The sequence below is a fragment of the Periplaneta americana genome, chromosome 8, assembly GCF_040183065.1.
Source record: "Periplaneta americana isolate PAMFEO1 chromosome 8, P.americana_PAMFEO1_priV1, whole genome shotgun sequence".
In the NCBI taxonomy this organism is placed as follows: Eukaryota; Metazoa; Arthropoda; class Insecta; order Blattodea; family Blattidae; genus Periplaneta; species Periplaneta americana.
In genome coordinates this window covers 118,787,549-118,806,879 of record NC_091124.1, presented here as the reverse complement: position 1 = coordinate 118,806,879, position 19,331 = coordinate 118,787,549, and the positions used below count along the sequence as shown (strand labels likewise).

Genomic DNA, 19,331 nt, shown 5'->3' with positions numbered 1-19,331 from the left:
AGAAACTGAAGTCAGTGTTTGCTGAATGGCAAGAAGATGGTGACGAGCCTACCGGAAATGAAATAGATTTGTACATCAAAAGGGAACATGTTGATGATGATGAACCTCTTCAGTGGTGGAAGAAAAACAGTAATGTGTATCCTAGACTTGGAGAAGTAGCCAGAAGAATATTCTGTATTGCTGCCACAAATACAGCAAGTGAAAGGAATTTCAGTGCAGCTGGGATCTAATATCAGAAAAAAGAAGCATGCTCGATGCAGACAGGGTTAATGATATTTTGTTCATTCATAGCGTCGGGAATAAATTTAACATTTAAGTGTACAGTGATGAACTGTGTAGTAACATCATAGATATTTTATCATTTCACAACTTTGCAGTGTTTAACTAATCTCTCCATAGTACAACTACAAAATTTGCTTTAAAATGTAATATAAATGTTGTAGGTAGGCCTAAGTGTTTTTTTTTCAACGCAGGAGTGATTTTGTGCTAGATGTTATTGGATGTATATGTAATTATTATAAACGGAGAACACATTCACGATAATGCAAGAACCATATCAAGTTTTCTAGTACCGGTAATAATAAGAATCTCTAATAATTAGTGTATTAATCTTTGCGTCTGTAACAGTTGTGCAGCATGATTATTCATTTTATTATATTTTCTGTGACGTTATCTCTGTATTAATATTGTTATTAATCTGTTTTTTATCAATAATATTTTTAAAATGTTTCTACATTGTAGCAGTATATAGGCAGAACACTATGTATGGACCTATCATATTATATATGTGGTAAATCAAATATTGAATAATTATTAATTAGCAATAATAACTGTATATCGAAGTTTTCATACTATTTTATTTAAAACTCCATGTTACTGTTTTGGTATGTTCCATTGACTGTTCCATTAAATGTTTGTCATAAACGCAGAAAATAAAGCCTCATTTTTACCGTGTGACCAAAACATATGTGTATCTTATCTGTCGCCTTCCATACAAGATAAGACATGTCGGTGAGATGACCTTGTACTGTGCTTCTATTTATTACGAGCGTATCACGACCGATCGTATCTCACTCGAGGGTGTGACATTCGACCGAGTTCAAGCGAGCGATTTAACTCCAATGCAGCACTCTGATCACCTACCCTGTTCAACATCTACTTGGAGAATTTAATGAAGAACTGTTTTCAGAACACGAGAGGAATGATAGTAGGAGAAAGAAAAATAAAGATTTGCTGATGATATGTTATTGTTAGCAGAAGAGGAGATGATACTAAGGGATATGCTACTGGAGCTAAATGACAGCTGTTAGCAGTATGGAATGAAGATAAATGCCAACAAGACGAAGACCATGGTCATAGGAAGAAAAGTAAAGAGGGTAAACTTGCGAATTCTAAATGAGACAGTAGACCAAGTGAACAGCTTCAAATACTTGGGGTGTACCATAAGCAGTAACTTGAGCTGCTGCAAAGAAGTCAAAAGGGGAATAGCAATGGCAAAGGAAGCTTTTAATAGAAAAAGAAGCATCTTCTGCTGACCTCTGGAGAAAGAACTGAGGAAGAGACTGGGGAAGTGCTTTGTGTGGAGTGTAGCATTGTATGGGGCAGAAACATAGACATTACGACGAAGTGAAGAGATGCGACTAGAAGCATTTGAAATGTGCATATGGAGGAGGATGGAGCATGTGAAGTGGACAGACAGAATAAGAAATGAAGCTGTATTGAATAAAGTGAATGAAGAAATAATGATGCTGAAACTGATCAAAAAGAGAAAAGGAATATGGGGCAGAAACATGGACATTACGACGAAGTGAAGAGAAGCGACTAGAAGCATTTGAAATGTGCATATGGAGGAGGATGGAGCATGTGAAGTGGACAGACAGAATAAGAAATGAAGCTGTATTGAAAAGAGTGGATGAAGAAAGAATGATGCTGAAACTATCAAAAAGAGAAAAGGAATTGGCTGGTCACGGGTTGAGAAGAAACTGCCTACTAAAGGATGCACTGGAAGGAATGGTAAGTGGGAGAAGAGTTCGGGGCAGAAGAAGATATCAGATGATAGACGGTATTAAGATAAGTGGATCATATGAGGAGAATGCTGGGTAACTTTCGGTGCTGGACCCCGGACTCATTTCACCGGCATTATCACCTTCATCTCATTCAGACGCTAAATAACCTAGATGTTGATACAGCGTCGTAAAATAACCTAATAAAATAAACAAAAAATAAAAATATGAGGAGACAAAAAGGCAGAAAATAAGAAAGACTGGAGAATGCTGGGTTTGCAATGAAAGACCTGTCCATGGACAGAACACTATGAATGAACCCATACATATAAGAATAGCAAACGAAATACGTAATAAAATGTATCTAGCCTTCTTACATTTAATAATAATTTACATTTTCAGTTTATCAAAAATATACTTTTTATGTTAAGAAAAATAATATTTGTACCCTAAAACTGTTCGTACTACGTCACAAGACGTAACTGGAGAAAACCTGAAGTATGATGTAGTATTCCTTACTGTATCACCAGGTGAACAACAGCTTTATGAATATAATAGTGCATTTCATATATGGCATATCACATTAAACACATAATTCGTTTCAAGAACACTTTTCATTTTTTGCTGTAAGGACTATTGGGACTTCTGCTGATTGGTGTATATGTATATATATATATATATATATATATATATATATATATATATATATATATATATATATATATATATATATTTGAACAATAATTATTCTTCCACATCTTGCTGCAACAGCCATTTCTGTTAGCAAATGTTAGCACATAATGAAACTGCATATCTACTGTAATGTAGTTACTGTACAAAAATAATCCATCCACATTTGCGGATATACTGTGAGTTGTTTATTTTGACAGAGTATATCGATATGCGTGGCTGCATGCAACCTGAAACTTATGTTTTGGTACGAACTTCCTATCTCTACTTGCAGTGATGATGAACATGAGTTATTAGTTTCACTGCAGCCACTACAACCCAATTTATAATTCTGTTTCTGTTCATTGCAGTTTTCTTTATTAAAGATTTATCCACTTTCAATAGTTACATCATAATCACTGATCACTTAATAAGCACACATCCACGACAATGATTAACAACAAGTGATCACTGAAATTTCGTAACAAATTTAACTGTTTATGAAAAAATGTTGAACATTGATAATAATTTGTTAAATGATATTATGCCAAAATATAGTCAAATACACTGTTAAATCCGTATTACGGTACTATTTGAATTGCTGATTGCAAAAACACCCTAAGTCACATTTTGGTCAAAAATGAGTTTTGAACTGTAAATAATTGATTAAATGGTGATCTTACTCGTGTTAATTATGTAAGCATGTGCAGCTTACAGCTGTTTCGGTGCTATTCGACACCATCCTCAGAGTAGGCTCAGGCTCTGAGGATGGTGTCGAATAGCACCGAAACAGCTGTAAGCCGCACACGCTTACATAATTAACACGAGTAAGATCGCCATTTAATCAATTATTTATATTCAAGTGTTAAAAGTAGTGTATGAAAGATTCAACATGGATTTGAACTGTAATCGCTACCTCGCATATAGATGCATCAATCTGAGTAGAAAAACAACTGAAGTGACAATAATAATATAGTGAAAAAGGGGGATCAATAATGCATTGAGCGTAAAAACACACGAATGCTGGATTCCGGTTGTTTTCACAATCAACATGTAGCAGTTGACTCTACTAGAGTCCATGCCTGTGGAGTAACGGTTAGCACGTCTAGCCGCGAAACCAGGTGGCCCGGGTTCGATTCCCGGTCGGGGCAAGTTACCTGGTTGAGGTTTTTTCCGGGGTTTTCCCTCAACCCAATATGAGCAAATGCTGGGTAATTTTCGGTGTTGGACCCCGGACTCATTTCACTGGCATTATCACCTTCATCTGATTCAGACGCTAAATAACCTAGATGTTGATACAGCGTCGTAAAATAACCTACTAAAAAAAACTCTACTAGAGAACAGCTGTTTACCGTACTTTATTACTTCCTCATTGTAATCCAAGTCAAGGTTCTTGTGTGTTTACATTGGAAGAGTTCAGTAGTTTATACTCCAAAAAAAGAGCAAAACACTCTTCGGAATATCAAAGTAACTGGTGAAGAGTGTTTATGTCGGAAAGAGTGTTTAAAAAAAAATTGTGAAGATGACAGAATTGAATGCCTAACAACATTTTTAAACATTGCCAGCAAGAATCAGCAAGACCATTTCTTACAAGATATGTTATGTGCCAATGATGTAAGTAGACAAAGGGTGAGAAATGAGAAGAAACCTAATAGAGAAAAATCTTTCAAGTATTTCATCCTGGTTTGAAGTACAAGAATCTCTTTTGTGACAACTGCTCAGGACAAAATAAAAACTGCACCTTGATAAGACTGAACGCAGCCCTGGTGGACTTAGGAAGATTTGACGGGATAGAACATTGAGGACATTCATATTTGTCCTGTGATAGGGTGTTTGTTGTAATAAAGAGAGCCCTCAACAAAGTAGACAGACTGTACACAGTAAGAGAGTTTATGGAACTTGTAGTGCATTGTAGTAATAGATTCACTGTCCATATAGTGGATGGACATGAAATAATAGACTTCAAGACATTGTGAACCACTGTGTACAAGAAAACTTGCTTTTCTGTGAAGACTTCAACAAGAGATGTACCAAGGGCCAACAAGTCCAAATAAACATATCATAATTTCACCATTTTTGCTACAACATGTCAACACCAGGAGTTGTTGTGGCTAAGAAATTCGTTCATGGTCTTCAAAATCACAGCTTTTCCTTCAAAATAGACCCCAAAAGAAAACCATAGCTACCAACAAAAAGAAGCCTGCACAGATGGAAGAGTACCAATATGTGCAAAGAAACTGGGAGACATTAGAAAGTGTGTTCAATACGTCCCTGATGATGAATCATCTTCTTTTTTCTGGAGTGAAATACTGGCATGGCGAACAGCTGTTGTGTAATGTGTAATTTGTTTAATATCAGTTTTTTAGTGTTTGTACCCTAAGGTTTTTGAACAGAAAAATATGTTTCTGTCAATGTTCAGTCGCAAGCAAAATTCACATAATAAATAATAAATTAATGTGGAAAATATTAAAACATAAATAGTGTAGTATTAATACAATGGAAAGGCTTACCAATCTATTTTCTATGATTTAATTGAAGTTTATTTATAATTTAAATGATCTGAATATATTTTTTTTAGAACTGGTTGCAAAATCAACCTAAGTCCACATACATTTACATTTGCAATTACATTTTTAATTTCAACATTCGGGATATTATGTGAAACAATGAATTACTCTGTAATCAGTTATTTTTTTTTTAACTTTTTATATCAATTCATTTAGCCGATATAATGTTGCTTCAAGTTTTCTGAGAATTTGTATTCTATGACTTAGGGTGTTTTTGCAATTAACGATTCATTTATGCTTGGTAATACTTATGACTGTTACTGTTCAATTGCAATAATTGATAGATTTGAGATTTGAACTGAACTGAAAAAAGTGGAATCACTGTTGCATTACAGTATGTGTGGGGATTCATCAATCTCAAATGCAAGACATATGAGTTGCGTAGGAACTGAAATAGCCATTTTTTACTTATGTCGTAGTTTACGTTTTAAACAAATTAATTACTTTTTAACATGACGAAACTCTCTTCGAATTATCTGAAGGGATGAGGTCCTTCTATTAATTTTTTTTAGTGGCAACAACCTTGGCTATATAAACTGAGAGGGCAAAAGTTGCGTTCCCCCCTAAATTTGCTTATGGTTAAATTCAATTGATACTAGTTAACACTACCAGTTATTCTTTCGGACAAGGGATTTAACTGATAACAGAAAAAAAAAATGTACCAAATATATAAACTAATCAGTCTTTACTACAAACAACAAATGAGGCATTCAGAGCTAAAGTGGATCAAATCCATGAGAAGTAGTTTTGAGATAATAGGACTTAAAGTTAACTTGCTCTAGTGGATTATCTAATTTCACTAGCAATAATTTTATTGCTCCATTCTTAAATTCTAGATTTATAAAATATAAACAATTGTGATGTTAATTGATGCAACACTTTGGTGACTTGATCCACTATGGCTCAAAACATCGTGAACAAATAATCTGGGCCAAAAGTGACTGGTGTCACCTACTGGCGAATGCTTGGAATTAAGATTTGATACATTACTGCTCGGAAAAGATCCAACTTCAGATAATAATCAGAAAATGAATTAAACTCAATTTATGAAAATTTGTGACTTGATCCGCTTTAGGTCTGAATGCCTCAAATATATTTGAGAGTAAACTGAGTCTTCATTGTTAGGCCTTCAAAAACCTGTACTGCTACGAAAGAGGGCTACATAATAGTGGGAATTTAGTACTGAAAGAACACTTAGTTTAGGCCGGAAAAGTGTGTACTATATATGAGTTGAATAATCTAACATGAATTAATTCAAATATTTGGAGAGTTGCTACAAACAAAATCGTCTCAAATGTAAATGGAAAAAAATGAATATGTTACGGTGTTCAGTATTCGTAGATAAAACGATTTGCTGTCAGCCAGGTAATCGGGATCAATTGGAGAGTGTAATCCCAAAATGCATTCAGATAATTTATATGAAAGGATTGGGCTAGTTTTTTAGCCACCGGTTTATGGACTGAGCGACTTTTCATCTGACATGCACAGTAACACAAAATTTGAGACAAGGATTGCCGTTGTTTCGGACGAAAATAAGCTTAAAATATAATGATAGAGGTCTAAAAATAATCACATATATGTATAAATCATAAAAATGGCCAAATGGACTGAGCGAGTTTTACACTCACACTCTTCAGTTACATTAAGACAAGATTTCCTTGCTTTTCAGCTTTAGCTCATACTATGACTGAAAATTTAACATAAAAAATGTGTGGTTTAATCAGAATGGATAAAATCGAATTATGGTTTATTTAACGATGCTCGTAACTGCCGAGCTTATATCAGCGTCACCGATATGCCAGAATGTCGTTCCGGAGGAGTTCTCTTATATCCCAGTAAATCTACTGACATGAGCCTGTCGCATTTAAGCACACTTAAATGCTATCGACCTGGACTGGGATCGAACCCGTAACCTCGAACACAGAAGGCCAGCGCTATACCAACTATACTACCCAGGCCAACTAGAATGGGTAAAGAAGTAGAGTTACGATGAAGCAGTTTTCATTCATGGAGAATGTCTACATTAAGGGGAGAGTCTCTGTAGTACTATCTTGTATACCGTATTCATTGTGCTATGCACTACCAGTAACCAAATTTGTACTTATCTGATAACAGTGAAAGAATTGAGAATAACATTAGCCTTTGAGCAAATTTTAAATAATAAGTAAAAGTGGATACAACATGTCACTAGGATGCCCAGCAACAGATATCCTAGATTACTAAAAGATTACACCCCAGCAGAAGAAACCTTGGAAGACCACTGAAGAGATTTCTCAACCTCTAATATGAGACTGGAATGGGCCAATCTGTGGCCCAACACCTTGAAACCTACATGATGATGATGATGGTGGTGGTGGTGGTGGTGGTGGTGGTGGTGGTGGTGGTGGTGGTAAAGACCATATGATTATAAATTGTATGGATATAATTGCAGAAATAATGTTTGTTTTATCTATTTTCTTCTTTGTCAGCTAAAAGAACTCTTGCATTGAAATAAAAAGTGAATTCTGTCCTGAATAAAAAAAATTACAAAACTAACATCTCCATGTTAAACTTATTGGGTTCGGTATCATGATGTAGATTTGCTCTTTAAGAAATAGGCCTACCTCAAGTCTATTATTTTTGCACAAGCGAATGTAGAGCAACAATGAAATTACCAGTATATTTCAGTTAACGACACACACGTAGATTAATTCCACACACCAGTTTCAGTTCATACTAAGCAATATTTTCTTGAATAAAATGTTGACTACAGCATATAATTTGTAAGATGCATTGTAAAGCAATCAAACGTTTCGTACCAGAGTCTGTGAAGATACCTAACATTTTAGAGGCCACATCTAAGATAACGTACAGACTTTTATATTTGTATAAATACTGCATTTAGAATAGCCTCTTTTATATTCTTAAAATAACTACAATTTTGGCCTCTTATTAGAAAAATAATGTAGTTTGATATTATGATCTATGAAGAAAGAGGTTGCTATGACTAATTTGGTATATTAAATAAGTTATTATAGCATTGGCAGATCGTTTCATAATGTTAACATTATGATAGAAGTTATGTCTTCTTAGTAGAAGTCTTGAAGTTTCAGTTCTCATGGTAATATTTTTACTGCACTAGTACGATAATGTGGCATATTATGCACGATTTTCACAAACAATAAAGTCTGTTTATAATGCTGGAGTACTGGTACAAAAAAATTTATTTTTAAACTCTTCGATTTAATATTAATTAAATATTCGGTGAACACAGCCAATAAGAAAAACTTATTTTACTTTATATGTAATTAATGATTTAAACAATCTTCTTTTGTCGTACTACAAGCATTTTCTTCAGCCAGTTAGAAATAGTTTCCTCCCACTTTAATTTTTAAAGTAGTAATTGATAAACTTACACTCAAGAAATCAAATTTCCTGAGCCATATTTCAAAGCAATTGAGATGCTTCCATTTCTCGTTGTCTCCCATTCCTTGCATACGCGAGCTACATCTCTCTAGTCAGCTTTACAATGTTGTCACAGTGCACCAGAGTTTAAAATTCCTTCGCAGAACAAAACCTTACATTGGTTTGGAACAAATTTCTGCACATTTAAAGGCCAAAACTAAAATCTTCAGTCATTTATTATCATAATATACTCCTCTCTCAAATTCACTGAGCATATAGGGACTTAATTCAATAGCTTTCCCAAAATATGCTATGAAATATTTCATGTACAATAATTTTTTTCTCGGAAAGGAAGTACAAAGGCGCAAAACTGTATTAAACTTTTTTGTTTTAAATACCTAACTAACTCAAGGAATAATCCCTTGAAATTAATTACATTAAGTTACTTACAGTTCACTCTGTATATATACACAATGACATTTCAGTGCAAGATGTATGTAACACTGAGTGAATCGCAGTTCATTAAAAGTTTGTGCTTACTTATAGGTAAGCCATATAAAAATTTCAGTGCATAAATTAAACAAATTCAGCCCCCAGCATGCTTAGCAAAGCATCAATTAGACATATGTAATAAAGTTTTTGTCATTCCTGATCCATTGTCAGAGCAGGCTAATATTCGATCATTTCGTTTTTGACATACTGATTTTGAAGTTATGTAAATCGAAAAGAAATTTTAACCATAGCGAACATATAGCTAAACATAACCTCACCAAGAATTTGACAAGAGTAACTGCTGGACTTAACTTTAAGTTCATTAATATTACTGTTTTTCTGTCCAACAACTGCTGACGTTGCTTTGTGTACAGTCGTTTCAACATTTACATCTACCAGTATTTCACCTTTTTATGCTGTTAAGTCTAAATTGGCTATTTTTAAGTTAAACAGGAATCTATAAGTTACATGATTTCGGGGTGCATGAAACAAAGAACTACGTTGAAACACAGAGTCTTTAAATAGACGTTCATCTGTAAGTTTGCAGCCGCATTTTGCAGCTAGAAGCATGCTGTTTGCCGACAGAATCGGATATTCATAGCACTTTAATTCAAGTGCATAGGTTGCTCATGTAAATTACAATTACAATAACCCCTATCTTAGTTATAGAAGATGTTGGAAGTGATGTCCTTGTGCACCCACACATCTCTCACACCTTTTAAGAAAATTTATATTAATGTATTATTTCATCTTCTGAAATTGGTGCAATTTCTATTCTTATATTTTCTTTCAGTTCTTCCAATGTATGTGAGTTATTCTGATACACTTTATTTTATTTATCTTTTAAGTTTACCCATAAATAGAAATCACTTACAAGAATATCCACTGTAAGATCTCAAAATTAATGTGTAATAAAAAATAGTCATGTACTGTACCTCTTTATTTCTTAAGGAATTGCATCCACGAAATAATGAGTAGAGTTGTTGTTGTTGCTGTTCTCTAATGGCCGCAATTTGGGATCATTTAACCTACTTTGCTTCTTGCTTCCCAATAAAGTTGAGAGAAGTTTTTATTTTGTTGTGCTTCCTTGTTCAGTGCAGTGCATGTGAATAGGTGTTCTCTTCCCATAGATGGACCTGGTAAGTTGCATAAGGAGCATTCTTCAGAGATGTGCTGCAAGGCAGTCATGACCGATGTTCAATCTGAAGGCGGCAACAGCTTCTTGTCTTGGTTTTAAGCTATATGTTTTCCAAAGTTTGTTGGTATCTGCCCATTTTTTCCCTTGTGATTGTTGATCAATTTTATGAAGTATTTCTGCTTCTGATTTGGTTTTAATTTTGATACCTAATGTGTGTGTAGGCCTTCATCAGCAATTTCATTCCCACTTATGCCAACGTGTGGTGGTATCAATTGGAAATGAATTTTCTTCTGTAAGCTTTCTAGTATTTTTTATTAGTTTTCGGATTTCATTAATTTTATTTGTAAGAGGCAATTTGTTTGATGCTATAGCTTTTGAATCGACTAGCAAGACAGCATTGTGAAACATTTTCGGTCTACATATTAATTGCTCTAGGGCAAAAAGTATTGCTTCAATTTCTGCATCAAAATTTGATTTGTTTTCATCTACAGCTATATAGTGTGAAAAAAGAGATGAGTGTACTCCAGCTCTGGCATTTGAGCCATCTATGTAGATGTGTAGCCATTCTGATGATGAGTAACTCTCTGTAATAGTGCACAACGTTATCTGTTTTAGTTCTTCTTTTGTATGTTGATCTTCCTTTAGTGTTTCTATTAAATCGAGGTTAATGTTGTACGAGTGGTAGTCTAGTGGATTTTGTAATGGTGCAGCTTTTTCTACTTCCGTTGTTATGTTTAATTTGTTGAGATAGTTTGTGTTCCATTTTATTATATCTGTTTGTGTTTTTAGGTTCTGTGTTGTTAGTTTTTGTTTTATCCATGTTATGTCTGGTAGAGATTTGATAATATGAGTAGAGTAAGTTCCTGTAATTGGGTGTTGGATACATGTTAACAATGGCTCTACTGATCCACATTTAATTTTTTTCACGGATGAAGCATAGTTTTATTTACATGTTCATGTAAAACCCGATCTTATACATGAAATGCCATTATCTGACATTGAATGTACAGAGGCACTTTTTTAACAAGACTTTGCTACAACGTATGTACAGGTGATCTCTTGTTAGCATTAATTGCGAAATTTTTTAAAATAGCATCATTTGTATAGGAATATGACCAGCGCGTTTCTCAACTCTTACTTTCTGTATTTTCTATTTATGATGGAACTTAAAAAATAAATAAAATATAGTGTATCGGAATAACCTGCAAACATTAGAAGAACTGAAAAACAATATAAAAAAGAAAATTCTAGCAACTTCAGAAGAATTAATGCATGTAATGCAAATTTTCTTAAAAGGTGTGAGAGATGTGTGTGGCACAAGGACATCATTTCCAACATCTTCTATGACAAAGGTATGTCGTAAATTGTAATTGTAATTTGCATGAGTAATCTATGTACTTGACTTAAAGGTCTATGAATATCTTACTCTGCTGGCATCCAGCGTGCTTCCAGCTGCCATGTGTGCTCGCACACTCACAGATGAACAGCTATTTGTAAGCTCCGTATTATAAAGAGGAAGTAAAGAAAAATATTTTAACACCCAAAAATCCAAACTCTACTCATATCAGATATGAGAAATGATACAGATTAACACTCTAATTCATGTGTGATATATCAAAAAACGTTTGTAGAAACAAATGTTGCAGAAGTTTATAAAAGCTCTGGCATAAATTTTACAAACAACATCCAGGTAATGTGTCTAGAGAGTATTATCACCGAACTACATCCCATACCTAGATGACTTTTCTAATGCATTCAAGAGCTAGGCCTAGGCCTACTGAATTTTCTTCTTATAAAACAAAGTAATTTCAATGCAGTACATTCTATCAGAATTTTGTGTTAAAATAAGTTTTCAATGCTCTGACTGGCTGTGAATTTTATTTAAAACATCTATGTTATTAAAAATATCACTGTGGAGAGGAAATTGGTCTCATGAAAAAGACATTCAATACCTGCCATGGACATTATATAGAAAAATTTGACAAATAATGTTTCCCTGAAATTTATAAACGTCTGCAGATACTAGATTTTTGTTAATTCCTATTATTACTACTACTACCACCGTATTACTACAGAAAATAAACTTTTCTATTCTCAGACAATTAAAAACGTACCAGTAGCAGTAGGCCTACTGATATTTGAAAATCTGAGTCACGGTTGGACGTAATTTTATCGTGTTATTCATGTCACTGATGAAGGAGTTTTTAACAAATTTGCTATAATAGGCCTATAAAGAAATGTTGGTTTCATATTGGAACCAATTAGAATGAGAATTATTTGTAAGCAATATTTCTTTTATAAAGATCAGACTAGTTAGTGTTACAATATAGTAAATAAAATTGGAAAAAGAACAATCTTCTTTTATATAGGGTAAGATCACTAGTTCTGTATTGGACACTAGTTGAGGATCAAACTGCCTGTACTGTCAGTTTCTCAAGTTAGCAGCAAGTTTCTCTTGTTGTACGTTTGATAGTCATGGCAGCCCGATTTCTTGGAAGTTTGGAATGAGAGAAGCTGTACGTTATGACGCAGTAGTGTTTTTTCCAATTACTAGCAGAAACTTGAAGAGAAAAATAAGATAAATGGATTTGAAAATCTGTAATTAGTATGTGTATAAATCAGAGCCTCCAAATTTTCTCACAAGATGGTCATAGGTATATATTTTTGCAGAGAAAAATAAGGACTTCACTTGGAGCTTTCAGTCTTGCCTTGTGGGTAAGTTTTTCATACTCTTACAACGAGATAATTAGCAGGCTGGGGCGCACGCCAAATTTAAATGCACTTCTAGTTTATATTCGTTTCGAAGTAAAATGTTGGGGTTTTAAGTGTACATAAATATCTTAATACATTTTGAATATTATGCATCTCATTTGTTTGGAGAAACTTTAGTTTTAGCAAGAGAAAGTGATATCTATTTTCTAATGTTTCTTCATGACACTACACACATTTTCCAGCACTTGAATGTTGGTGTTTTTTGTTAGTTCAAGTAGTCTTTCTCTGAAGGAAGAATGCACCAAACTGGTGAATGAAAATAAGAAAAAAAAAAAAATTAATAGATACGATTTCTGCAATGTACTAACTCAAGCACGGCAAAAAGCAATTAGTCAACTCCAGACAATATTTTGAATGGATTTCGAGGAAGTGGTAGATCCTTTGGATCCTTCTGCAGTAAAAGCTCATCGTTCAAAAAGCAGTAATGACTCCACTCTTGTTCGTGCTAGGCAAAACGATGAAGACACAACCCGGATACTCATCTAATGTAAGAGAAAGAGGAAACTTTCCTGTCTTGCCATTGGTTCAGGTGATAAAAGAACTTTTTGCATCAGAAGAAGACAATGTCAGACACTCAAGAAAAACCACTATCACAAGATTTGCAACTTCACTTGAGTTCTTGAGAGAAATAGAGGAAAAAGTAGAAAAAAAAGCAAATTAGATGCAATGTAAAAGGAGCAATTTGTGGTACCATCAAACATGCCAAAATTTGCAAGTAAAGCTTGACCAAAAAAGTTTCTATATGTCAAATGTAAACAGTAGTGAACAGTGAACTGCACAATTTAATTACGTCTCTCTAATGTTGATGTAAATTGTTTCAAACATGTACGTAATTTTGCTCCCTACAAAGCAAAATTCATTTTCCTTCAGTTTGCGTTAATAATTTCAAGATGTACCATCGTGGAAATAATATCCAGAATTTTGATCCTCAATTAGTCCCTGTCATTAGTTTCTGATCACTTTGCTTATCTCCTCTGTAGAGCGTTATATCATGCGCCTTACATTTATATGATCCTTGTGCTATTCTGTATTAAAATATAAAAGGAAAATGTTTTTCGTTAACTGATCCTCAACTAGTGCCCGGGGTTTAGTTGTGGATAAATTGCTACTTTTTACTTTTTCAAGAAAAATGTGTACTGAATTGAAATTGTTGTAAATGTAAACGACCTTAAAGTATTGTAGAGAGGTCAATTAATAAATTGTAGGCAAAACTCGTTACTCTCTGTCATTCCCATCTCCACAATCGGCCTGTATGCTTAGGTAGATCCAGAACTAGTGATCTTACCCTAGCTCCATATGATTCCTGGTTAATAAAGAACTTTAACAATTTCGTAAACATGTTGGTCATTATAGGCAACCGATGGAAAAACAGGGAACAAGTAACACTGGTTTAGCATCTATCTACAAATAGAATGATTTTAAATATTCTGTACATATTTCACTAACTCTATTCATGAGTAGTACTGACGCAGAAATCGCTAAATATAAATGCGTGTGTGCAGTGGCAAAGCTCTTAAAAGACTTTTGGGCTTAGCCTACAGAAAAATTTGAGTTATACCGGTATCTTGCTACAGTAGGTATAAGTTTGTAATAACGATGTATTGTAACACTTGGTTTCACCTGATCCTTTCATACATTAAGTCCACTGTTGGCAGTCATTCCAGGATGGAGAGTTCAATGCGAGGCTTGCGGCAGAAGCATCTAAAGGCATGGCTACGACCTTCACTCGTAAGCTTGAGGGGGGGACTGGAAGTGGGTATCGATTCACTACATTTCAGTATGAAACACAGCCACACCTTTGAGCTATATTGGGGTTCTGTGAATGCACTGCCTTGTTGAGTGTTAGTTTAATCAAAAGTGCATGCGTGTGTACCGGTATGTGTGTTACATGTTAATATTGTGTAAAATAGCTCTTACTGAGAGAACATTGAGGTCATTATTTGTAGAATTAAAAGAGAAACCGTTTTCATGTTGGACATGTGACAAAATGTGCTTACAAAGATAGAAGATCGACACTGCATTTACATATTTAAATAGCGGATGGAGAAAGACAAAATAAAAGTTTTAAATTGTTGGTATATCCTTGGCTAACAGGTGGTGCTCTGAGACAAATAAGTTATATTGTTATACCCGTTTTCTGTTTGGGGATAAAAATGAATGGTTGTCATCTTCTTGTGTGGTCTGTGTCACAAACAATTTTGATATAAAAGCTGAGAAATATCTGCTGTATGATATAAAAAGATATAAGTTAAGCAGATTTTTTTCTCAGCCTACCCATTATTTATACACCTTAGCTTCGTCACTGCGCGTGTGTCTGTATGTATTTTTTGTAGATATGTCTTATCCTGATATTCATGTAATTTCATTCAGGTTATCTTCCCCTCTCCTGCAAAATTATGTTTTACATAATCTCTAATGGACGCCATTCGAAGATGTTAATTATTATTATTATTATTTTTAACGGCTTTTTAAGATTACAGAAGTTATTCAGGAACACTAAGATGAGAATCACAATTTTATACTTAGCTTCCCTTTTAAACTATAGGATATATTTAGAGACAATTAGGTGAAATGTTAGTTGTAATTGTTTATTTATTATTTCTTTTAATATACAGAGACGATAAGTAGATAATTACTCGTAAATGCAATTCTCTTATATCTTTCATTTAAACTACGGAATCTATTTAGAGACAAGATGGTAATTTTAATTGTAATTCTTTATTTATGATTCCTTTTAAACTACAGAGACTCTTCAGTGATGATAAGCTAATACATATAATTGTAATTGTTTATTTAACGTCTCTTTTAAACCGCATAGGTTATGCATAGACTATGAGGGGATGAAAAGGAGAATAATAAAGAAACGGTGAAATGGAATAGCATGAGAAATTGAAGAACTTGGAGAAAACCTCTGTAACAACTCTGTACACCGAAATATTTTCTCTAGTGAGAGGACTTCAGCTGAATTAGTTTTGGCTGTGGCTGACAGATTCTGAAACTAAATTTGCTTCAACACACCTCCCACTGTTGTTGGCTCAGTTTTATGCTCATGGACGCGTTCTCTGTCTCTAGGGTGACAAGTCGCTCGCGCAGACGCTTGATCTCCGCTATTAAGGCCTCGTGTGACATTAGTGATGTTGTTTCCCTGTCATCTCCCTCCAACTGTGTCATGCTATTACATGGCAAAATTTGACCTGAAAAATAAAGAAAATAGAATATCAACATGTGTGCAAATGTAAAATTTCAATATTACAACTAAATACAGATGATAGACGACATTAAGATATACAGATCATATGAGGAGACAAAGAGGAAAGCAGAAAATAGGAAAGATTGGGGAAAGCTGGGTTTGCAGTGAAAGATCTACCCTTGGGCAGAACAATGTTTAGCATTACTGATGAATTGTATGTGCTGTGAATTGTATACTGTATAGGTCAACTGATGAATTTTTTAAGCTTATAAATTGAATTAATCTATTTCATACGAATTGTACTATTTTGTATAGCTTAACGAAAATAAGTTTGTAAATTGAACTAATTTCATTGTATATGTTTGTATAATTTGACTGATGAATTGTATATGCTTTTAAAATGAATACTAGTCTGTATAGCTCCACTGATGAATTGTATATGCTGTAAATTGAATGGTAGTCTATATAGCTCAATTGATGAATTGTATGTGCTGTAAATTGTATAGTACTTAGTCTGTATAGCTCAACTGATGAATTGTTTATGATTATAAATTGAATTAATCTACTTGATATTAATTGCACAAATTTGTATAGCTTAATGAAAGTATGCTTGTAAATTGAATTAATTTGCTTACTTTGTATTTTATTATATGTTTGTATAATTTTGGCCAATGAATTGTATGTGCTTTAAATTGAATAGTAATCTGTATAGCTCTATTGGTAAATTGTTTGTGTTTGTAATTTGAAGTAGTTTGCATGATATGTATTATCAATTTCTGTATATCACAACTGACTGAATTTTTTATGCCTTAAATTTAATTAACTTACTTGTTTTGTATTATACATATATGAATGATTGTTTGCGTTTGTAAATTTAATAATCTGATTGGCTATGTATTGTATATTTTTAGTAGAGCCATCGATGTAGCTCAGTCGGCAGACTCGCTGGGCTGCTGATCCGGAGCTGTGTTCGGGCTTGGGTTGGATCCCCCTTTGGTCTCACTGAATGGTTTCTTCCGAGGTTTTCCCCAGCCATGGGACTGAAGCCGGATGGTCTATGATGAGTCCTCGGCATTACTTCATTTCATCCTTTTGATTTCATTACCTGGTTGGGTTTTTCCGAGGTTTTCCCCAACCAAAAGGCAAATGTCGGGTAATCTTTTGGCGAATCCTCGGACCTCACCTCATCATTGTAGAAAATGACTAAATTGTAAAACTGTAAAAATTGTAAAATATTGTAAAAATTTGTAAAAATTGTAATTGTAATATTGTAAAATTTTGACTTGTTCCACATCTTAAAGCTTCATTGCTCATGTAAGATCTATGGAATATAATAAATGAATGAATTAATTAATTAATTAATTAAATACACTGAATACAGTGAATTATATTCAATATAAGTAATGTTTTGCTTAATTCGATATTAACTGTTTTCAATTTAAAAATATAAACATCATTTTGAACAAAAGCATTTTGGAAGATGTAGTTGCTCGTGGGTATGAAAGAGAGATTTCTGCATGATTTCATTTTTCATTCCATTCGATTTATTGCGCTATTTAATAGATCTTACATCAGTTTTGTATCTTTGAAATGTGGAACAAATAAACTATATTCGCAAAATTATTAATACAAAGTAACTAGATTAAATTTATGGTACTGGTAATTTAATTTACAAGCATAAACAGTTTATTATCTGAGTAGAAGTTATTAATATGGACAAATGTTGTTAATTCTATCTTAAAATTTTTCTCTTGGTTCTTCAAAGTCTTAATATCAATAGGCAATGTATTAAATATTGTAGCCTAATGCATGAAAAGTAAACTACTCTTTCCTAACAGTTGAGAATAACAGATGGTAGATGGAAATCTGATTTGTGTCTTGTATTGAAATTATAAATGTTTTTATTAGTAATAAATTTATCTTTCTTTTTTTTTAACATAAAATATTATCAAGTAAGGATTAAATGTCATTCTCATTAATGCGGGGAGCTGGATTTTCAATTTATATCTTTACTATTTGTAAAAATAAATTGTGATTAACTCTACACGTTTTGAAATTTTATTTATGAATACGATAAATATGTTTATTTCCTTCTTAATCTGTATTGATCTGAAGTGCATAATCCTTTAACATTGGTACCGGTATCCTTTTCACTTGATGTTAATTTTAAATTACAGAAACTATTCAGACAATAGGATTAATATCTGTAGCTATAACTTTCTATTTAACATCTCTTTCTAACTGCAAAGGCTATTCAGAAAAGATGAGGTCATATTTAAATCAGATATTTCGGAAAGGTGACAAGTTTGTAACTGAATGTATGAAATCAGTTCCTTCATCTAATAAAAGGAAAAGAGAAGCATGCCTACTGTGAGAATTAAATTTTTTAAAGTTTAGTTACAGGACAAGTTAGGATTAACAAAGGTTTAGCAGAAAGTCTAAAAGCGTGAGGTAATTAATCACATTAGCCAGGCATTAGATTTTCCTTCATCTATCAATAGGTTGTGTGACATTTTTAATTTATCAGAAAAGCACAATAAGTTAGTATATATACGACGAGGCCAGAAGAAATGAAGGTAGCTTCTTTTAACAACCCTTCATCCACTTAGATTCGCTGAGCACATTGAACCACTGAGTGACACTACCTGCAGTGGACGCTCTGGCTGTGGGCAGGTCCCCACTGACAGGCGACGCAGATGAATGCTCACTGGCACAGGACGCTACCAGAGGTGTCGTCTCTAGTAACTGTGTCGGAGTGGTGCTGGTGCCAGATCGGGGCCCCGTTCCCACATGAACTTCCCCGGCACAAGACCCATAACTGCGTGAGGTGGAACCCCCACGAACTGGAAAACCAATTATTCAGTTATTAAAAGTATGAGTCAATCATGGGTTTCTCCATCTACAGACGCAGAGTCAGAATCAGAATTTTAAATAATCAATTACCAATCTCATTCAACAATCACTATGTTTCTAATTTCTACTATTATATAAATCCGGTGAAAATCTAATTGCATGATCACGTGTGGGACATTTGTACTAATTTCTTATGTATATATTTTCATATTCCCAATATGAGCAAATGCTGGGTAACTTTCGGTGTTGGACCCCGGACTCAT

At 33.8% G+C, this 19,331-nt stretch overlaps 1 protein-coding gene across 4 annotated transcripts in view; it reads right to left on the bottom strand.

The window, feature by feature from the left end:
* Positions 1-19,331, bottom strand: part of LOC138704980 (cyclic nucleotide-gated cation channel-like) — a 243,035-nt gene that overhangs the window by 16,818 nt on the left and 206,886 nt on the right. For 3 of the 4 annotated variants that reach the window (XM_069833485.1, XM_069833487.1, XM_069833486.1), the window contains 2 exons: positions 18,861-19,058; positions 16,044-16,219 (listed from right to left, as the gene is read on the bottom strand). In XM_069833485.1, the coding sequence (XP_069689586.1) occupies positions 16,044-16,219; positions 18,861-19,058 (374 nt within the window). The remainder of the gene's footprint in view (positions 1-16,043; positions 16,220-18,860; positions 19,059-19,331) is intronic. The other variant, XM_069833489.1, reaches the window with a different exon arrangement.